The 19,167-nt window shown below is 37.7% G+C and overlaps 1 protein-coding gene across 2 annotated transcripts in view; it reads right to left on the reverse strand.

The window, feature by feature from the left end:
* Positions 1–715: 715 nt before the first annotated feature.
* Positions 716–19,167, reverse strand: part of PARL (presenilin associated rhomboid like) — a 64,557-nt gene continuing 46,105 nt past the window's right edge. Inside the window, exons 7-10 of one of the 2 annotated variants that reach the window (XM_060150121.1) lie at positions 17,747–17,817; positions 4,658–4,759; positions 4,421–4,518; positions 716–1,032 (exon numbers count right to left, since the gene is read on the reverse strand). In XM_060150121.1, coding sequence (XP_060006104.1) covers positions 921–1,032; positions 4,421–4,518; positions 4,658–4,759; positions 17,747–17,817 — 383 coding nt within the window. In that variant the 3' untranslated portion in view covers positions 716–920. The remainder of the gene's footprint in view (positions 1,033–4,420; positions 4,519–4,657; positions 4,760–17,746; positions 17,818–19,167) is intronic. The other variant, XM_060150122.1, reaches the window with a different exon arrangement.

Here is a 19,167-nt window from a genome sequence, read left to right on the forward strand (position 1 = left end):
TCAACACCGTGTGAGGTGAGCACGACTCCCTTCCTTGTCATGAAGCCCGGCCCTCTCCAGCACAAGGTGCAAAATTTGGTATAACTCTTTGAGATCAACCAAAAGACTCAAAAACTCTCCTATAAATCCTTTCAAGAAAAACTTTTAAATTCTCAAATCGCATTTCCTAGAAATAATTCTCAATCATGAGGACAAGTGAGTTCCACTACAGTGAAGCTATGACGACGACCACTGTCTGCTATGTCAGTATGATGCTCCACTTCAAAGAATGTACATTTTCCAACATAAGATGCTATTAGGCTCAGATTCAAGTCTGAATTTATCCAAGATACTTCCTTCTAATTCTTAATTAGCTACAATTTTAACCTAGAAAGCAAAACCTAAAAATATCTTTCTGTATATGCCACTCACTGCCACGAAACATTACCTACCTTTTTGGGAAAATTTAGAAAATATTGCAGCTGTTATTTCAGACCCATGCCAGAGAGAAGATGCTCTTAACTTTTACCTGTTAACCAAGCAAGGAAAGGGGTAGGTAAGTAAGAGTAAATATTTAGCAGAGGTGCTAGAAGGCCAACATTAAAAAACAAGCGCCTCTGAGTTCCAATCAGACCTTTCCATGTACTCAAACTATGTTAAATATAACAACGAACAGCAAGATTCCAGGGCAGCATTAGTGCTCTTCAAAAGAGACATATACCCGCTATTTACAAACTAGAGATATAAACCTTTATTTCACAACTTTGTCATAATTCATTTTCTAATGAGACATGTACTGGGGACATAGTTTAAAATACTGGGAAAGCTAGATGCTCAGTGTCTTCCAGGCAGGAGCAAAGATGTGGTCACTCCAGGGCCGATGCATTCCTAGGGCTTCAGACAGCATGGACCAGTCGTACCAGTATTGTCCAACCCCAGTTTTACTTAGAGCCACCTCCTTTTTTGGGGCCGTTAGTCCTCATTTCATGCCAAATTTTCACTAGAGGCTCCCTGTTCTTCCAAATGAGTTCATGACCATAAGTAATATACCATCTGGGGAAAAGAAAAACAAACCAGGTCCAACATTCAAACAGTATGACATACAAATGCCAAGTACTATGATGATATCAAACTGACATTTTAAAAACTGAATGTCACTGTCATTTACTATCCAGCATATTAAAAAAGCTGATTAATTTATTTAATGTAGATCAATGACTTACCTTTAATATACAGAAGACATAAAAGATGGAAATAGGATGGACCATGTGTGACTGCTCCAAAAATGTAAGTACTTCACACACACTACTTTTAATTCACCACAACCCTGCAAATCAAGTACACTTTTCCCATTTACAAACATGAAGAAATCAAGTCTGAAAGAAAGTCATTTGCCCAAGGCGCTAACAGCTTTTAAGTGGTCAATCAAGCACTCACTAGCAGGTCAGAGTGATTCTAAGCCTGGACTCTTTTTATTATGTCAAGTGTAAGAAATGTCACAATCAGAATTTACTAATAATGATGGCTATACTAATTTAAATGTCTCTCCTTCCTCACCTTCAGCCCGGCTACACAAAAGGATCCAAATTCTGCCCACCTTTTAAAATACAGCTCCAATCCCCATCCTCTGTTAAACATGCCTAAACAATGCCTAAAAGCAGCCTGAAGCAATAAGCCGAGGAAGCTGAAACACTGAGAGGTTTAGTAATTTAACTTGCTCAGGCTGCACAACTAGGAATGACCAAACTGAGACTAGAACCCAAATCTGACCCTGTAACCTGTGCTCTAACCGCGGTGCTACACTTCAGCCTCTCGGGAGCATCTGCTTAAGCTGAGGAACACACAGGGAGTGAGATCAGAAGCCCACGGCCTGGGGTCTGCACGACCAGGAGCTCTACCCGAGGGCAGCACAGGCTGCGAGAAGCTCAAAGGCACCTGCCTCCCCGGAGAGCTTCCCTGGAGGAGGGGCATTTGGAATGGCTATTTTAAAAAGCTTCTGTTATTGAAACTTTTATTTTTGCCCTGGTTTCCCCAAACAGATTTCATGTTCCCTGAAGCAGAAACTAGATTTTGTTGATCTTTCATCTTAGACACCTGACTGAAAAAATGCTCTATTCAACTTAATTGATATCAGAATGGCAGTTTAATGTTTTAACATTTTTTTAATGTTTGGAGCATGTATTTTTTTTATTACAAAGGGCTTGAATTGTACCTGAATCCTAATTCTCACTAAATATAGTTAACATTTAATCATAAAAAGTCACCATTAAAATTTTGAAAAATAATCAGTAAATTTACAGAAAGAAAAAAAGCATTTTAAAAACATGCAAATTAATAGGCATGTTTACAAAATTCTTTTGGGCTTAGAGTGACGTTCTCTGGTGAACTTAAAACAAGAGAAAAAGGATCATCCTATGATTCAAATGCAATTATAAAACTCTTACAAGAAATGAAACACTTATCGGGAACTCTCCATTAGTAAAGTGTCTTCTCAAATCTTTTTAACCTACTTATTTCAAGCAAAGAGTCAAACACTTTAATCTTACAGGTACCTGTTTTGATTATACTCGTAAGTTCAAATGTAATTGGTCATTTGGTTAAATTAAAATTAGGAAAATATTTCAAACTGACTAATTTTTGAGGTATCTTTTTTCTGTTTGTTTTTGGTAGCAGCCTCACAGTCTAGTGCTCAGTCTGAAACTCCAGCTCTGCAATGACTCACTGTGTGACCTTGGATAACTCCTTTCTTTAAGCAGTTTCCTTTCTGTAAGTTGGACTACCTCACAGGATGTTAAGAGTATTAAATTACTCCTTAGCGTAGGCACACAGCAAATACTCAATATACATTAGCTATCATTACTGCAGCAGTACAAGGTGAAGACCATAAAATGTGGTCAGGGACATAAAGTCAAAGCAATGTGCAGGAGGTTACTAACAGATCTTTACCTTTTCTAACGTCTTTAATCTAGACTGAGGAATCTTCACCATTAAAGATGTTAGAAAAGATGAATTCTAGATATGACCAAGATCTAGTAAATGAAAGGAGTTGAAATTAGAAACAGCAAAGAGAAAGGATTCCTCTGCCTTTCAGATTCTGGACTTTAAAATACATTTGATCCAGTTTTCAGAACAGAAAAAGGTAATCTAATTATAGTTGAGAGGAATAAAAAACTGCTGGGGAAAAGATCCTTTAAGTATACATGGAAGGAGCCAGGTAAATTTAGAGTTCATAAAACAAAACCGCTTTTCATCAGTCTTCATGTTTCTCATACTGTAATACCAGGTCAGTTTTTACTATTTATAATGGGCTGCTGTGAAAGCTCGAACTCACACATGCTATTCTTTAATCATCACTGAAAATTATAAATGGCATAATGGCATTTAGTTCCACCGCCTACTGGGCAAAACTGCTCCACTTAGAATAGATTTTTCTACTTTTTTTTTTAAATTAAAAAACTAAGGTTTCCCATTGTTGTGAAATAAAGTAAAAACCAAATAAGGGTAAAAGGCAACATTATGCAAGAAAAGAGAGGCCATCAGGGATGCAGCATATCAGACAGACAACAGCTCTGCTGAAGGGCCTCTCACGGTCAGATGGACTCCAGAAGCCCTGAGGAAGTTCTATGACAGCGTTGCTACAGCACTACTATGTTTTAGGCAAGGGTCCATTGCCTGAAGCACAAGTGGGAGATCTTGTAACCACAATGTAACTGTAATCACTGTGGTGTGACAGAGGCTGGGAGGGCTCTGGATCTGGGTTTATTAAATCTCTGCTCTGCTACTTAAGAGCTGTTTGACCTGGGGAAGATCACTTCTGAGCCTCAGTTTCCATCAGTGAAACAGGGGTAATAATTATGTAACGCAAGGTAACTAGCTCAGTGCCTGCAACATAACAGATGCTCAATTAGTCAACACGAGTTTATGCCATCTGGCCTCTACTCCAGTCATGCAGCAGGCACCTGCACACTCATCGCAAGCAGAGGACCAGATCCACCCACTCAGGGTGTCTGCCCAGCACTGGTGAGGTCAGTGGTAGCCAGGTAGGGGAGCAGGGTAGGGACTGGGCAGGGGAGATGTGGCTTGAGAGTGGGGAAAGGAATACAGCACAGACTAGGGGGCTGGGCAACAGTCTCCATGAAGGACTAGGAATTTTGACAGTCATGAGTTCAGGTGACTTGAGGTTAAGGGGAGGGTAAAGGCACAGATGGTCTCCCTCTACAAATGACCGAGGCAGGGGCAGGGCCAACAGTCTCACGTTCCCATCTCATATGGTGAAGCTGCTCAAGATCAAAGCAAACCATGTTGCGATTTCCTTGCCCTCCCAACCCCACCTGCCCTGCTTCCATCACAGAAGTAACTGCCTTATTCTGCCTTCCTTAGGGGTGGGGGGAGGGAGATGAGCTGAGAAAGCAGTGTAACAGTCAGTCATGCTCAAACTTACATTCCAAAGAGAGCTCCCCCAAGATGTGCTGCATGATCAAAAAATTTCCATCCCAGGATCATTCCTGCTGTATCCACGGCAATAATGGCTTTTAGGGCCTGAAAGCCAGCAAAAGAGAACAGAACTGATACAACTTTGATTCCTCCAGCATTGACATTTCTAATTTAAGGGCAAGAATTCAGTCAATGTAAAAATATCACCACTGTCCCCAGCACTTCACTTCATAAAAATACTCACATTCCCTGCCGTGAACGTGAACATTGGAAGGAAGATAATGGCGAGCCTCCCTTCTGGGATCTTAGTGCAGACAGCTGCAAGGACAGTCATGATTGCGCCCGACTGCAAATTAACACATTGGGGAAAAAATGAAACTCTCATGTGCAACTGCTTAGTGACTATAACGTCTAAAGTAGAAATACTTTTTCCAGAAAGCTTACAAGCCACACATTTCTAGGTTAGCACAAAGTTAAAAAGCTTTCCGTTACTAACGTACAAAATATCAGGCAAAGGGACTCTAAGTCCGTGATATGGTAACCACCTGGCAAGGACTGAACTACAGGCAATAAGATGTAACAACCAGCATGTCAGCAGTTAATGAACTTCAGGGACAGTGTTATGTGTGGCACATGCATCATTTCATTTAATGACTAAAAAAGGACTTCTCAAACTTCAACAAAACTCCTCGAGGGACTTCCCTGGTGGCGCAGTTGTTAAGAATCTGCCTGCCAATGCAGGGGACATGGGTTCTAGCCCTGGTCCAGAAGATCCCACGTGCGCGGAGCAACTAAGCCCGTGCGCTGTAACTACTGAGCCTGCGCTCTAGAGCCTGTAAGCCACAACTACTGAGCCCACGTGCCACAACTACTGAAGCCCGCATGCCTAGAGCCTGTGCTGCACAAGAGAAGCCACCGCAATGAGAAGCCCGCGCACCGCAATGAAGAGCAGCCCCCAGTCGCTGCAACTAGAGAAAGCCCACGTGCAGCAATGAACACCCAACACAACCAAATAAAGAAAGAAAATTTAAAAAAACAAAAACAAAACTCCTCGAACCAGAGAGTGAGCATGAATTTGCCCAAAGAAACCCACACGTGTGGAATTTCTCCCAAATTTAATGCTTTACCATAAATCATGTGAAATTTGTATCCTGCTTCATTATAACACTAAACATTTTCCTTAAAACGTTTGACAAATGTTCTGCTCCAGGAAAGCATGCCAAATTTATCCCATGGCTCTGCATGACACGCCCCCCCCATCACAGCATCCTCCCAGGGATACACATGCATCCACCTGCTTGAGAAGCACTTTCCCCAACAGCCTTGTATTTGAGAATAAAAATTGAAACTTAAAAACCTTATGACCAGTAAGTCAACCATTTCTTGTTATAATTGAAATTATAATTGCTGTATAGTTTTATCGTCTATTGTGTTCTTCTACATTGCTATATAACCTTCATAATTTAAATTGATAATGGCTATGAAATATCTCCTGGATAAATTATGATAATTTAACTAAACTTTCTTAATGTTACACATGTTCCTAATTCCTCTAAATGCTACAATACTTGAGAAATTGGATCATAATCCCTTGTTTACATTAAATCTCATGATAATCATTCATTCAAATACTTGAGTCCTACCAGGCACTATGCTAGATGATGGGGATACAAAGGGGAACAAAATTGACAGTCCCTGCCTTAATGGAGCTTACAGACTGGCATGAAAGACATAAATGAGTAAAAACAACAAAATATAATCAGTTATGATGGGGAAGCACAGCAACTGCCAAACTGTTTTCCAAAGTGGTTTTAGTGTTTTACTTTCCTACCAGCAGTGTATGAGATTTCCAGTTCCTCCACATCCTCACCAACACTTGGTATGGTCAGTCTTTTAAATCTGTAATATAGGTTTATAGTGATATCTCAGTGTGGTTTTTATTTTCATTTTCCTAACAACTAATGATGTTCATCTTTTCATGTGCTTAGTTGCTATCCATACATCTTCTTTGAAGTGTCTGTTCAAACCTTTTGCCCATTCTTCTTGAATTTTTCTTTATATAGTCTAGACACAAGTCCTATATCAGACTTCTGACATGCAAATATTTTCTTTTAGCATGTATCTTGCCTTTTAACAGTGTCTTTGGAAGAGTATAAGTTTTTAACTTACATGAAGTCTGATTTATTAATTTGTGCTTTTTGGTCTCTCAACTATGAAATCTTTGCCTAAAATAAGGTCACAAAGAGTTTTTTCCTGTTTTCTTCTGTAAGTTTTTATTTTAGGTTTTACATTTAGGTCTGTTTCACTTTGAAAAAAACTCCAAAATACTCCTGAACCAGATTCACCAATTTTTAACATTCTGCCACATTTCACTTATCATTTTTTCTTTATATCCATACTTTTTTTCCTGAACCATTTGAGCATAGGCTGCATATATCATACCCTTTTACCCCTAAATACTTCAGTGTGTATTTCCTAAGAACTTGAATATCTTTATATATCCTACAATACAGTTCTCAATTTCAAGAAATTTTATACTGATATATTATACTTTCATTTAATCTATAAACATATTCCAGTTTTATCAATTGTTCCACTAATGCACTTGCAGCTGTTTTTCCCCACGTATTGCATTTAGTTGCCATGTCTCCTTGGTCTCCTAAAAGCTGGACCATTTCCACAGCCTTTTTTTAAAAAAGGGGTCCATTTTCATTAAAAGCCTCTGACTAAAAAAGGTGAAAATAAAGAATCTCTGCATGGGGTAGGCTAAACATCTGTCTAAAAAGCAAGTTGTGGGAATTCCCTGGTGGTCCAGTGGTTAGGACTCTGCACTTCCACTGCCAGGGACCCAGGTTCAATCCCTGGCTGAGGAACTAAGATCCCGCAAGCCACATGGTGCGACCAAAAAATAAATAAAATAAAATGTCATTTAAAAAAATAAAAAAGCAAGTTGCAATTTATTCAGACACATAAATATGTTTAATGTATAATAAGTACAATAAGTTATAGTCACAAAGAAACTGGCTTTACAGAGAAATGCACAGCTAATAATGCACAGCTAATTTCTTTAATATTTAAGTTTCTGTAATGAGGACTTTAGATGGAGAATATAATCATCTACGGAGAAGCAATTTAGAGGGTACAGGATTTCAGTGCTCTTCTTTCAATTCAGCTAACCAAATTATATTTGTTTCATTTGGGGGAAAAGTATAATTTTATTGGTTTTTTTCTCTCAGAAAATAAGGTCTCAACTTGATTTCTTCTGGGTTTTGTTGAGTTGACTTTTTTAGGTTTTATTTAAAAATCTAGGATACTCAAGTTGCACATCTTAAAGCCTGAAAGGTGAAGGGTTACTCTTTAACTTTCAAATTCTCAGTGACACTGACATCCACTCTGCTTAAATACAGTATATGCTGGTAGATTATAGTGGCAGATGTTGAAGTTCTAGCCAAAACAAATCTTTCAGAACAAATATAAATTTGGCCAGTATAACATGTTGCACCCTAGAGGAACCATGACCCAGCAAGTTTTGTGGGGAATCCCATCTTCTGAGGTAGTGCTGATATCCTTCCTTGAAAGCTGCTGTGATACATTAAGGACGTGGAGTGGGGAACCAGCGAAAGAGTGAACAAATTACGGAGGCTGTGTGTGCATGTGTGTGTGTCTTCACAAGGCAGCAACGGCCCTGTGAAGGGAAGTCAGGATTTCTGAAGAACCTCGTGTGTTACTATTGCAGACTTACATAGGAGCCAGTTTGGTAAATATACAATAGCAGACAGTTGATCTTAAGTAGAGAATACAGAATTCTGACTCCTGACCTCCACTGCAAAATTAACATGTATCTCCAACACCCAGCCTATCCCTTTTAATATGTAGTTGACTTTGTTTCCTTGTTCTTTCATTTTTTTAGCCTAAGCCCTGGGTTGTCTTTGTCCACTTGCCTGAACTCATGTCTTAGGTTCTCCTTAGGAATATTAATGCTGTCCTTCCACCGTGTAGCTTCCCCAACCCATTCCTAGGAATGCAGCGTGAGCTGGTTTCCCTGTTTAGGCTGACTGGCAACTATATATTAAAGGGTTGCGGACTTCAGGGATGCCTGGGACTCATAACTCTTAAAAGTTTTAGTAATTCCTAAAATGTAAGATAATCCTTTATTCTGAAGCAACTCTTCACACAGAAGACCCTAAACAGTTGGCAATTAAGAGAGGTAGATGCTATTTTCCAGAAATAGCCTTTTTAATATAAAAAAGTAGGGACCTTTCCTTTTAATTATAAGGACAATCAGAGTCAATTATAGGTGCATCTTTTAGAAATTTTTCTCTTAGGTGTTTTTTTAACATCCTATTTTGAAATAATTTAAATCTTACAGAAAAGTTTGCAGGAATAGTACAAAGGACTCCCAAATCTTTAAACATAAAAAATAAAAGCAAGTTGGGTTTACTGAAATATAAGTGACACACAAAAAACTGCACGTTTAAAGTTTATAATTAAGTTTTGACACATAAATACCTATGAAACCATGGTCACACTCAAGATTATGAGTGTGGCCCAAAAGTTCATCATCCCCAAAAGTTCCCCGGTGCTCCTCTGCAGTGCGTCCCTCCTGCTCCTCTCCCATTCCTAGGCTACAACTTCTCTACTTTCTGTTAAGATAGATTCACTTTGAGTTTTATATTAATGGAATAATACAGCATATACTCCTTTTTGTTGTTGTCTGGCTTCCTTTACTCTGTATAGTTATTTTGTAATTCACCCATGTGGTTGTATCAATAATTTATTCCCTTACATGGGTGAATAATATTCCATTGTATGGTTATACCATAATATGTATATTCATTCACCTGATGGACATTTGAGTTTTTTCTAGTTTTGGCTGTTACAAAAAAAGCTGTGAACATTTGTGTACAACGCTTTGTGTTCTTTCATTTCTCTTGGGTAAACACCTAGGAGTGAAATGGCCAGATCATATGGTAAATAGATTATTATCTCCATCTAAAGCACTCATTACAGAAATTTAAATATTAAAGAAAATTCTCATTAGCTGTGCATTTCTATGTAAAGTCAGTTTTTTTGTTATTAAATTTTATTTTAATTTCATTTTTCCTCTGACTTTATTTTTATTTATTTTTTAACATCTTTATTAGAGTATAATTGCTTTACAATGGTGTGTTAGTTTCTGCTGTATAACAAAGTGAATCCACTATACATATACATACATCCCCATATCTCCTCCCTCTTGCGTCTCCCTCCCACCCTCTCTATCCCACCCCTCTAGGTGGACACAAAGCACTGAGCTGATCTCCCTGTGCTACGCAGCTCCTTCCCACTAGCTACCTATTTTACATTTGGTAGTGTATATAAAGTCAGTTTCTGTTTGACTATAATTTATTGTACTTATCATATTATTTTAAAGATAGGAGGCAGTTCCATTATCCTTCTAAAGTTTTCTCAAAGTGCCCTATATCTACATAGATTTAAATATATTTATGTGTCTGAATAAGTTGCAACTTGCTTTTTAGACAAATGTTTGGCATACCCCATGATTATTTTCACCCTTCCTAGTAGGAGGCTTTTAAGAATATAATAAAAATGAACCCTTCCTCCTCAGAAAAATTCATACATATTTTAGATATAATTTCAGGGACTCATGAACCCAAACCCATGTAGACCCTAGAGGTCTGCTTCTTTGATTAGAGGTAAAGATCTTTTATTCTCCACTAATAATTTGTTTATGTACACTGGTTATGAACTTGTAATCAATATGCACATATATTTTTATTTATTTCATAAGTAAACAATTTTCATTAAGTACTTTTCTTTATTAATATATAACCTTCATGTATCTATCATATAAAAAAATTTTTTTTTACACTATGAATTTTAAATGAATTTGCTCTAAGAGGCCTTCTGCTTCTACAAGCTACATACAGCTAAAAACCCTGGGCATTGTATGTAAAACAAATATAAGATGACTCTAAAAGACTGAGAAAGGAAAGCAGCCCAGCTAGGAACCTTAGGACCCAAGGAATGACACAGTGGTGAGTTCCCTGGGTTTTCTTTTGGCCTCATGCTGCTCAGACTGGGCTCTGGAGAAGCTCACAACCTAGAAACACCAATGAACTCGGACATAATAGGCCTGTACCAAAAAATGCTCTCTCTAGCCAAAGGACTAAGAAAGCGTAGCCTAGCAAGACACAAACTTTTAGACAATAACCACTTTACTCCAGCCAAACACCACAGAAACAACTGTGGCCCCATCTCCATCAGCAAAAGCTGAGTGGAGAGCCTGGACTTCCAGCCTTACAGACTGTAATGAGGTGTCCCACTGTCCCTGACAGGGTGGTGTCAGTGGGGGTCACACAGGCAGCAGTAATAAGGCACTCTTCCTCCTCCTAGCCAGGGCTGTATCAGTAAAGGTCTCCTGGGGAGCCCAAACTCCCCGCCCTGCAGCAACAAGAGCTCTTCCCCCGCAGTGTCAAAGGAGACTGGGGAACCTGGACTGCCTCACTCACCTGGCAGTAGCAATCACAGCACTGTCAGAGGCAGCCTGCTAAACAGTAGATTTAATTAAGATTAAAGTCTCATAACATAATGTCTGAAATGTCCAGGTTTCATTTAAAAAATCACTCGTCAGGGAATTCCCTGGTAGTCCAGCGGTTAGGACTCGGCACTTTCAATGTCATGGCCGAGGTTTGATCCCTAGTCAGGGAACTAAGATCCTGCAAGCTGTGAGGCGTGGCCAAATAAATAAATAAAATAAAAACCACTCATCATACCAAGAACCAGAAAAATCTCAACTTGAATGAGAAAAGACAATTAATAGATACCAACATCAAGATGACACAGATGTTAGAATTATCTAACAAGCATTTTAAAACAGCCATCATAAAAGTGGTTCAACAAGCAATTACAAACATGCTTGAAATAAGTAAAAAACAGCAAAGAAATAGAAAGGCTCAAAGAAATAGGAGATATCAAGAACAATGTAAACTTTAGAATGAAAAATACAATAACCTAAATAAAAATACTGAATGGCTCAAGCAGAATGGAAAGGACAGAAAATAATCAGTTACCTTGAGACAGAATAGCAATTACCCAATCTGAACAACAGAGAAAAAACAGACTTTAAAAAAAGTTAATGGAGTTTCAGGGACCCATGAAATAACAAACTATCTAACATCATGTCATCAGAGTCCCAGAAGGAGAAAAGAAAAAGGGTGAGGCTGAAAAAGTATCTGAAGAAATGGCTGAACATTTCCCAAAAGACATAAACCTATAGATTCAAGAAACCAAGTGAACCACAAACAAGATAAACACAGATATCCATGACAAGACATATAGTCAAACTTCTGAAACTAAAGACAATGGAAAAAGTCTAGAAAGTAGTAAGAGAAATGACACCTTACCTATAGGGGAAAAGCTATTTGAACAACAAAGAATTTCTCTTCAGAGACTACGGAGGCCAAAAAAAGTGGCACATTTTTCAACTGCTGAAAGAACTGTCAGCCTGGAATTTTATATCCAATGAGAATATCCTTCAGAAATGAAGGGTAGAAAAAAAATGAAAAAAGAAAAAAAAATCGAGAATCTGTCACCAGCAGACCTAACTGGCTAGTGGCTAAAGGAATGGCTAAGAGAAGTTTTCTAAACAATGAAATGATATAAGAAGGAAATCTTGGAACATCAGAAAGAAAGAACAATGGAAAAAGTAAAAATTGAGTGTAAATACAATAGACTGTCCTTCTCTCTTGGAATTTTCTAACTTACGTTTAATGGCTGAAGCAAAAATTACAACAGTGATATTTTAAATGTATGTAGAGGAAATATTTAAGATGATTATAATTTGGGGAAGGTATGCGGACAAAAAGCAAGGTAAGGCTCACTTCACTCAAACTGGTAAAATGATACCACCAGTAGGCTGTGGTAAGTGATATATAGACTGTAGTACCCAGAGCAGCCACTAAAAAGTTATACAAAGAGAAACACTCCAGAACACTATAGATAAATCAAAATGGAATTCCAAATGAATCTGCACTAGTGATCATTTTATTTCACTTGCAACCTTGTAAGAGACTGAAGATACTTTCCTAAGCACAAGAATTCAGTTTATGTACAAGTTAGACCAGTGATGAGTTAAATCAATGAAGTTACAGCAAGCAGGTTATCATAACGTTGGTGAGCAAATTCAGCCTATGATAAACTATTTACAAACATAACCATACAAAATCTATGGGATGCAGTAAAAGCAGTCCTTAGAGGGAAGTTCATAGCAATACAGGCCTTCTTCTTTTTTTTTTTTTTGCGGTACACGGGCCTCTCACTGTTGTGGCCTCTCCTGTTGTGGAGCACAGGCTCCGGACACACAGGCTCAGTGGCCATGGCTCACGGGCCCAGCCGCTCCGCAGCATGTGGGATCTTCCCGGACCAGGGCACAAACCCGTGTCCCCTGTATCGGCAGGCGGACTCTCAACCACTGCGCCACCAGGGAAGTCCCCAGGCCTTCTTTAAGATATAAGAAAAATCTCAAATAATCTCAAATCTAACCCATCACCTAAAAGAATTAGAAAAAGAACAAAAACCTAGTCAGCAGAAGGAAGGAGACATTAAAGATCAGAGAGGAAATAAAACAAAGATTAAAAAAAACAATAGGACAAAACCCAATAAAATCAAGAGCTGGTTCTTTTAAAGGGTAAACAATTGACAAACCTCTGGCCAGGTTCACCAAGAAGAAAGGAAAGAAGACCTAAATAAACAAAATATGAAAGAGGAGAAATCACAACTGATACCACAGAAATACAAAAAACCATAAGAGAATACTATGAATGATTATATGCCAACAAACTTGACAATCCAGAAGAAATGGACAACTTTTTAGAAACATACAGCCCACCTAACCTGAATCAAGAAAAAATAGATAACTTGAACAGATCACTAGACACGAAATAGAATCTGTAACTAAGAAAACTCCCTGCAGAGAGAAGTCCAGGACCAGATGGCTTCACTGGGTAATTCTACTAAACATACAAAGAAGAACTTGTACTGCTCCCTCTCAAACTCTTCCAAAAGACTTAAGAGCAAAGAACACTCCCAAAGACATGCTATAAAGCCACCCTGATACCAAAACCAGACAAAGACACTACCAAAAAAGAAAATTACAGGCCAATATCTTTGCTGAATACAGACACAAAAATTCTCAACAAAATATTAGCAAACTGAATCCAACAACACATAAAAAAGGTCATACACCATGACCAAACTGGATTCATCCTAGGGTCACAAGGATGGTTTAACATACACAAATCAACCAATGTGATTACACCACCACAAAAAAAGGAAGGACAAAAACCACATTACTATCTCAATAGATGCAGAAAAAGCATTTGATAAAATTAAACACCCATTTGTGATAAAAAAAAAAACCTTACAAAAATGAGTACAGAGGGAACATATCTCAACATAATAAAAGGTATTTATGACAAACCCACAGCCAATATAATACTCAATGGTGAAAAGCTGAAAGCATTCCTGCTAAAATCTGGAACAAGACAAGGATGTCCACTCTCACCACTTCTCTTCAACATAGTATTGGAAGTCCTAGCCTCAGCAATCAGACAAGAAATAAAAGGTATTCAAATTGGCAGGGAAGAGGTAAAACTGTCATTATATGTAGATGACATACTATATATAGAAAACCCTAAAGACTCCACACAAAAACTACTAGAACTGATAAACGAATTCAGCAATGTAGCAGGATACAAGATTAACATACAGAAATTGGTTGCATTTCTTTACAATAACAATGAAATATCAGAAAGGGAAACAATCCCTTTTAAAATTACATAAAAAAATAAATAAAGGACTTAGGAATAAACCTCACCAAGGAGGTGAAAGACTTACATACTGAGAACTACAAAACATTAAGAGAGGAAATTAAAGATGATTCAAAGAAATGGAAAGATATCCCATGTTCTTGGATTGGAAGAATTAATACTGTTAAAATGGCAATACTACTCAAAACAATCTACAGATTTAATTCGATCCCTATCAAATTACCCATGACATTTTTCACAGAACTTGAACAAATCATCCTAAAATTTACATACAACCATAAAAGACCCAGAATTGCCAAAGCAATCCTGAGGAAAAAGAACAAAGCAGGAGGCATAACCCTCCCAGACTTCAGACAGTACTACAAAGCTACAGAAATCTAAACAGTGTAGTACTGGCACAAAAAGAGACATACAGCTCAATGGAACAAAACAGGAAGCCCAGAAAAAACCCCACACACCTACAGTCAATCTTCAACAAAGGAGGCAAGAATATAACATGGGAAAAGGATAGTCTCTTCAGCAAGTGGTGCTGGGCAAGTTGGACAGCTGCACGTAAATCAATAAAGTTAGAACACACCCTCACACCATGCACAGAAATAAACTCAAAATGACTTAAAGACTTAAACAAAAGATATTATATGATAAAACTCCTAGAAGAGATCATAGGTAAAACATTCTCTAACATAAATTGTACCAATGTTTTCTTAGGTCAGGCTCCCAAGGCAACAAAAATAAAAACAAAAATAAACAAATGGGACCTAATCAAACTTACAAGCTTTTGCAGAGCAAAGGAAACCATAAACAAAATGACAAGACAACCTAAGGAATGGGAGAAAATATTTGCAAATGATGCGACCGACGAGGGCTTAATTTCCAAAATATACAAACGGCTCATACAATTCAATAACAACAACAAAAAAACCCAATTGAAAAATGGGCAGAAGACCTAAATAGACTTTTCTTCAAAGGAGAAATACAAATGGCCAATAGACACATGAAAAGATGCTCAACATTGCTAATTATTAGAGAAATGCAAATCAAAACTACAATGAGGTACCACCTCACACCGGTCATAAAGGCCAACATTAAAAAGTCTACAAATAACAAATGCTGGAGAGGGTGTGGAGAAAAGGGAATCCTCTTATACTGTTGGTGAGAATGTAGACTGCTGCAGTCACTATGGAAAACAGTATGGAGGTTCCTCAAAAAACTAAAAATAGAGTTGCCATATGATCCAGCAATCCCACTCTTTGGCACACACCCAGACAAAACTAATTCGAAAAGGTACATGCACCACTATGTTCATAACAGCACTATTTACAACAGTCAAGACATGGAAACAACCTAAATGTCCATCAACAGGGGAATGGATAAAAATGTGTGTATACACACACACACACACACACACACACACACACGAATATTACTCAGCCATCAAAAAGAATGAAATAATGCCATTTGCAGCAACATGGATGGACCTAGCAATTACCATACTAAGAAGGAGAAAGACAAATATCATATGATATAACTTATATATGGAATCTAAAATATGATACAGATCAACATATCTATGAAACAAAAACAGACTTACAGATACAGAGAACAGACTTGTGGTTGCCAAGGGGAAGGCAGGGTAGGGGAGGGAAGGAATGGGACTTTGGGGATTAGCAGAGGCAAACTATTATATACAGGATAAACAACAAGGTCATACTGTATAGCACAGGGAATGAATATAATAATAACCAATAACTAGTAAGAAGTTCCATTTTTAAATGAGATTCAGAATATGCAGAGCTCTAACTAAACAAAACCCTTACCAAAATCTAGTCAGTATTCTTGCTCCTTTGTGCCACTGTTAATGGACAAATATTCTTTAACAATCTTCATCTTTCAAAGGCAGTAAGACCAATACTTTACATTTTCTATCACAATTTTGTCAACAGTATTTTTTTCTCCAGATTTCTCATTAAAAATACCATATACCTGGTGATTTAGTTTTCCTTCATTTTAACCAAGAATGAATGAAAGTATTTGGGGCTAATAATTTTATCCTGCCATGGCTCTATAGGATTTTGATGACTGAATAGAAACCACCATTTCCACCTTTCTTACTACATGTTCCTTACTATGCTTAGCACTCTAAACACACTTGCATTGCAAATGAGAAATAGGTTTGTTACCCCCATTTTATATGGGGAAGCAGGTTCAGAGAGGTTAAGTAATAAGTCCTGGAAATCATGAGTAAGTGGCAGAGCTGGGATTCAAACTCAGTCTAATTCCAAATGCCATGCTGCCACACTCTATTCATGAACTTCAGTTTCCTATCTGTAAATTGGGAATACCACTTGTCTGAGGGCACATCAAAATGCCTTCCCAGATCCTCCGAAGTAATGAGAAAAGTCTTCCCACCCTCAGAACCCCCAATGTCCTCTAGAGACTACTGAGCCCTTTCACTGTACATTAGATGTGTATAATGTTTTCTCCCCAACTAAACTAAACTTGAAAGTCAGAGACCATTTCTGAGTCATCCTAGTGGTCTTCACTGCCTTCACAAAACAGGTGCTTAGTTGGCAAATGAGGTAGAATTTGAGATATATAAATTATACTGACATCAAATTTTATATAGAAAACAAACATTCCACGAAGAAAAAATAGGGGGGGCGGGATTAAGTTAAGAAAGCATAAAGGTCATAAGACAAGATACAGGCCTCATTGGGAAAATTAAGTAGACACAAATCTGAGGAACACACAAATTATGGAATGGTTATTTTACATAAGGATTCTTTTCCAAAATTGAAACTTCTTATAGTTTCTTTAAATGTGAAATTCTCTATTTGAATACATTTAAGTGCATTGAATACATTTAAGTGTATGTAACTATGCAAAAATTGAATGTGTAGTTTTTAAAGAAACATTATGTAAAGATTTCCATGTGCCTAGAAATCTGTCATTAAACTCAAAAGAAAACACAATTGTAATTTTTAAAAATCATCCAGAAATAACTGAGGGCAGGAATTTTGACATCTTACTCACTGGATGTATCCTCAGCCTCTAGTAAGTACAGTGCCTAGTAGTCTAATCTGCATAGCACTCAAATATTGACGAAAGAGGAGGACACAGTATCAGATTCAAATCTCTAATTACTTAGACTTTTCCAATGCTAGATTAGGCTCTCCAGTTTATGGGGATTGCATACCCACTATTTTGAGTACTCCTCATGATATACACGCTGTGCCAGTTAAGTATATATAAATGACCAATGGTTAAAAGCTATAACCTGAAATTTATAAGGCTTTACAAATGTATAAATTCTAAATTAGATGTCGATTAGTTAATAGTATTGTTTAAATATTAATATTTTGGCATTGATAGTTGTACTGTGGTTCTGTAGTTAATAGTAGGGTTAAGGGTATATAGGAACCCTTTGTACTAATTTTGCAACTTTCTTGTAATTCTAAAATTATTTCAAAATGAAGCAAAAAATTTTAGTTAGAAATACTTACTGCACCAAGTGATGGTCCATATCTTCCTGTGGCAACTTTACACACATAACTAACAAAATTGGAAATAACACCTAAGAAATAAATCACATTTCAGTAATTTTAGTGAGGTATAAAAATGGCTTCCATTTCTGACCTCCACCCCACAGAGACTAACAATGTTGGGTTTCTACCCAGGTCACTACAAGGTGCAGGCATAGATACTTATCCTGCCTGTTGCTTCAGATATATTACAGGGAAAGCAAAGTCTGACCCACTGTACCACTTACTGAGTAACAGAGGGTCATTCACTTTACCTTGTAGTTATCATTTTCCTCAACTACACTGTATGAAGAAAGACTAGTTCCCAAGCTCACCAACTGTCTGGGAATTCTCTGGACTGCACTCTAAACACTAAATCAGAACCTCTGGAGTGGGACCAGGGAGTCTATATTTTACCCAGCTTGCCAAATGAATGTGTTGCAGATCTAGACTAGATGATCCTTTACAGGTCCCTTTGGCACCAATGTCATCTGAACTGAGTATGGCTAACTTTAAAAAGCAACTTTCTATAGAGCAGGAATTAATGGCACTTGAAACAGACCCTTTGTACCTACAACAACATTAGTGCTAGGGGAAAGAACTACACACTTAACTTATTAGGCCAAAGATACTGCTCAGCTTCTGTTTTGAGGACTAGATGCATGTGAGTATTTAATTAACACTGATTAAGTACCCACTCTGGGCCTTGTGGTAGGTGCTTTTATTTTATCCCTTCTACAACCCCATGTCATGAGAGTAAGCAGTTTTATCCTCAGAGAGTATATATAGTCTTTTCTGCAACATCACACAGCTGGTAAGCAGAAACAGAATCTGAACCTAGGTCTTCCATCTCCAAGCTCAGTGTCTTTTCACTACATATATCTGCCAGCTATACTGTTTTTAAATGAAGGGATTTTAGGAATAAATTTTTACACTTTATGGTTTGAATTAAGTACATTTTGCAAACAAAGTAAAAAAAAATTTTTTTGAGATAAGTAAAATATAATCAACTAACTGCCAATTTAGCAGCATCTAGGAACCGGGAATCCTGCACTATCATTTACTAGTGAAATAAGGAAATGATGCTACCTCCAGGATGACTCGAGTGGTTCCATGCTAATATATGCTTGCAACAAAGAATGAACTAATTCTTGACAATCTTATTGGATAGCTAATCGAAAGTTTTCTGAAAACTGAACGCACTTGGGAAATGAGCGTTAAGGTTATTTAACACAGATCCAGATGATTGAGGCAGCCCGGAAGTCTGGGAACCACTAATCTATAAAATGATGGGCCTGAGCTGAAGAAACCAAGGCCTAGGGAGATAAAAATGACATGCTTAAACACTACACCAGTTTGTATCCTTCTCTATATACAATCTGAGAAACAAATATGTACTGAGC

Source organism: Lagenorhynchus albirostris, chromosome 5 (genome assembly GCF_949774975.1).
Source record: "Lagenorhynchus albirostris chromosome 5, mLagAlb1.1, whole genome shotgun sequence".
Lineage (NCBI taxonomy): Eukaryota > Metazoa > Chordata > Mammalia > Artiodactyla > Delphinidae > Lagenorhynchus > Lagenorhynchus albirostris.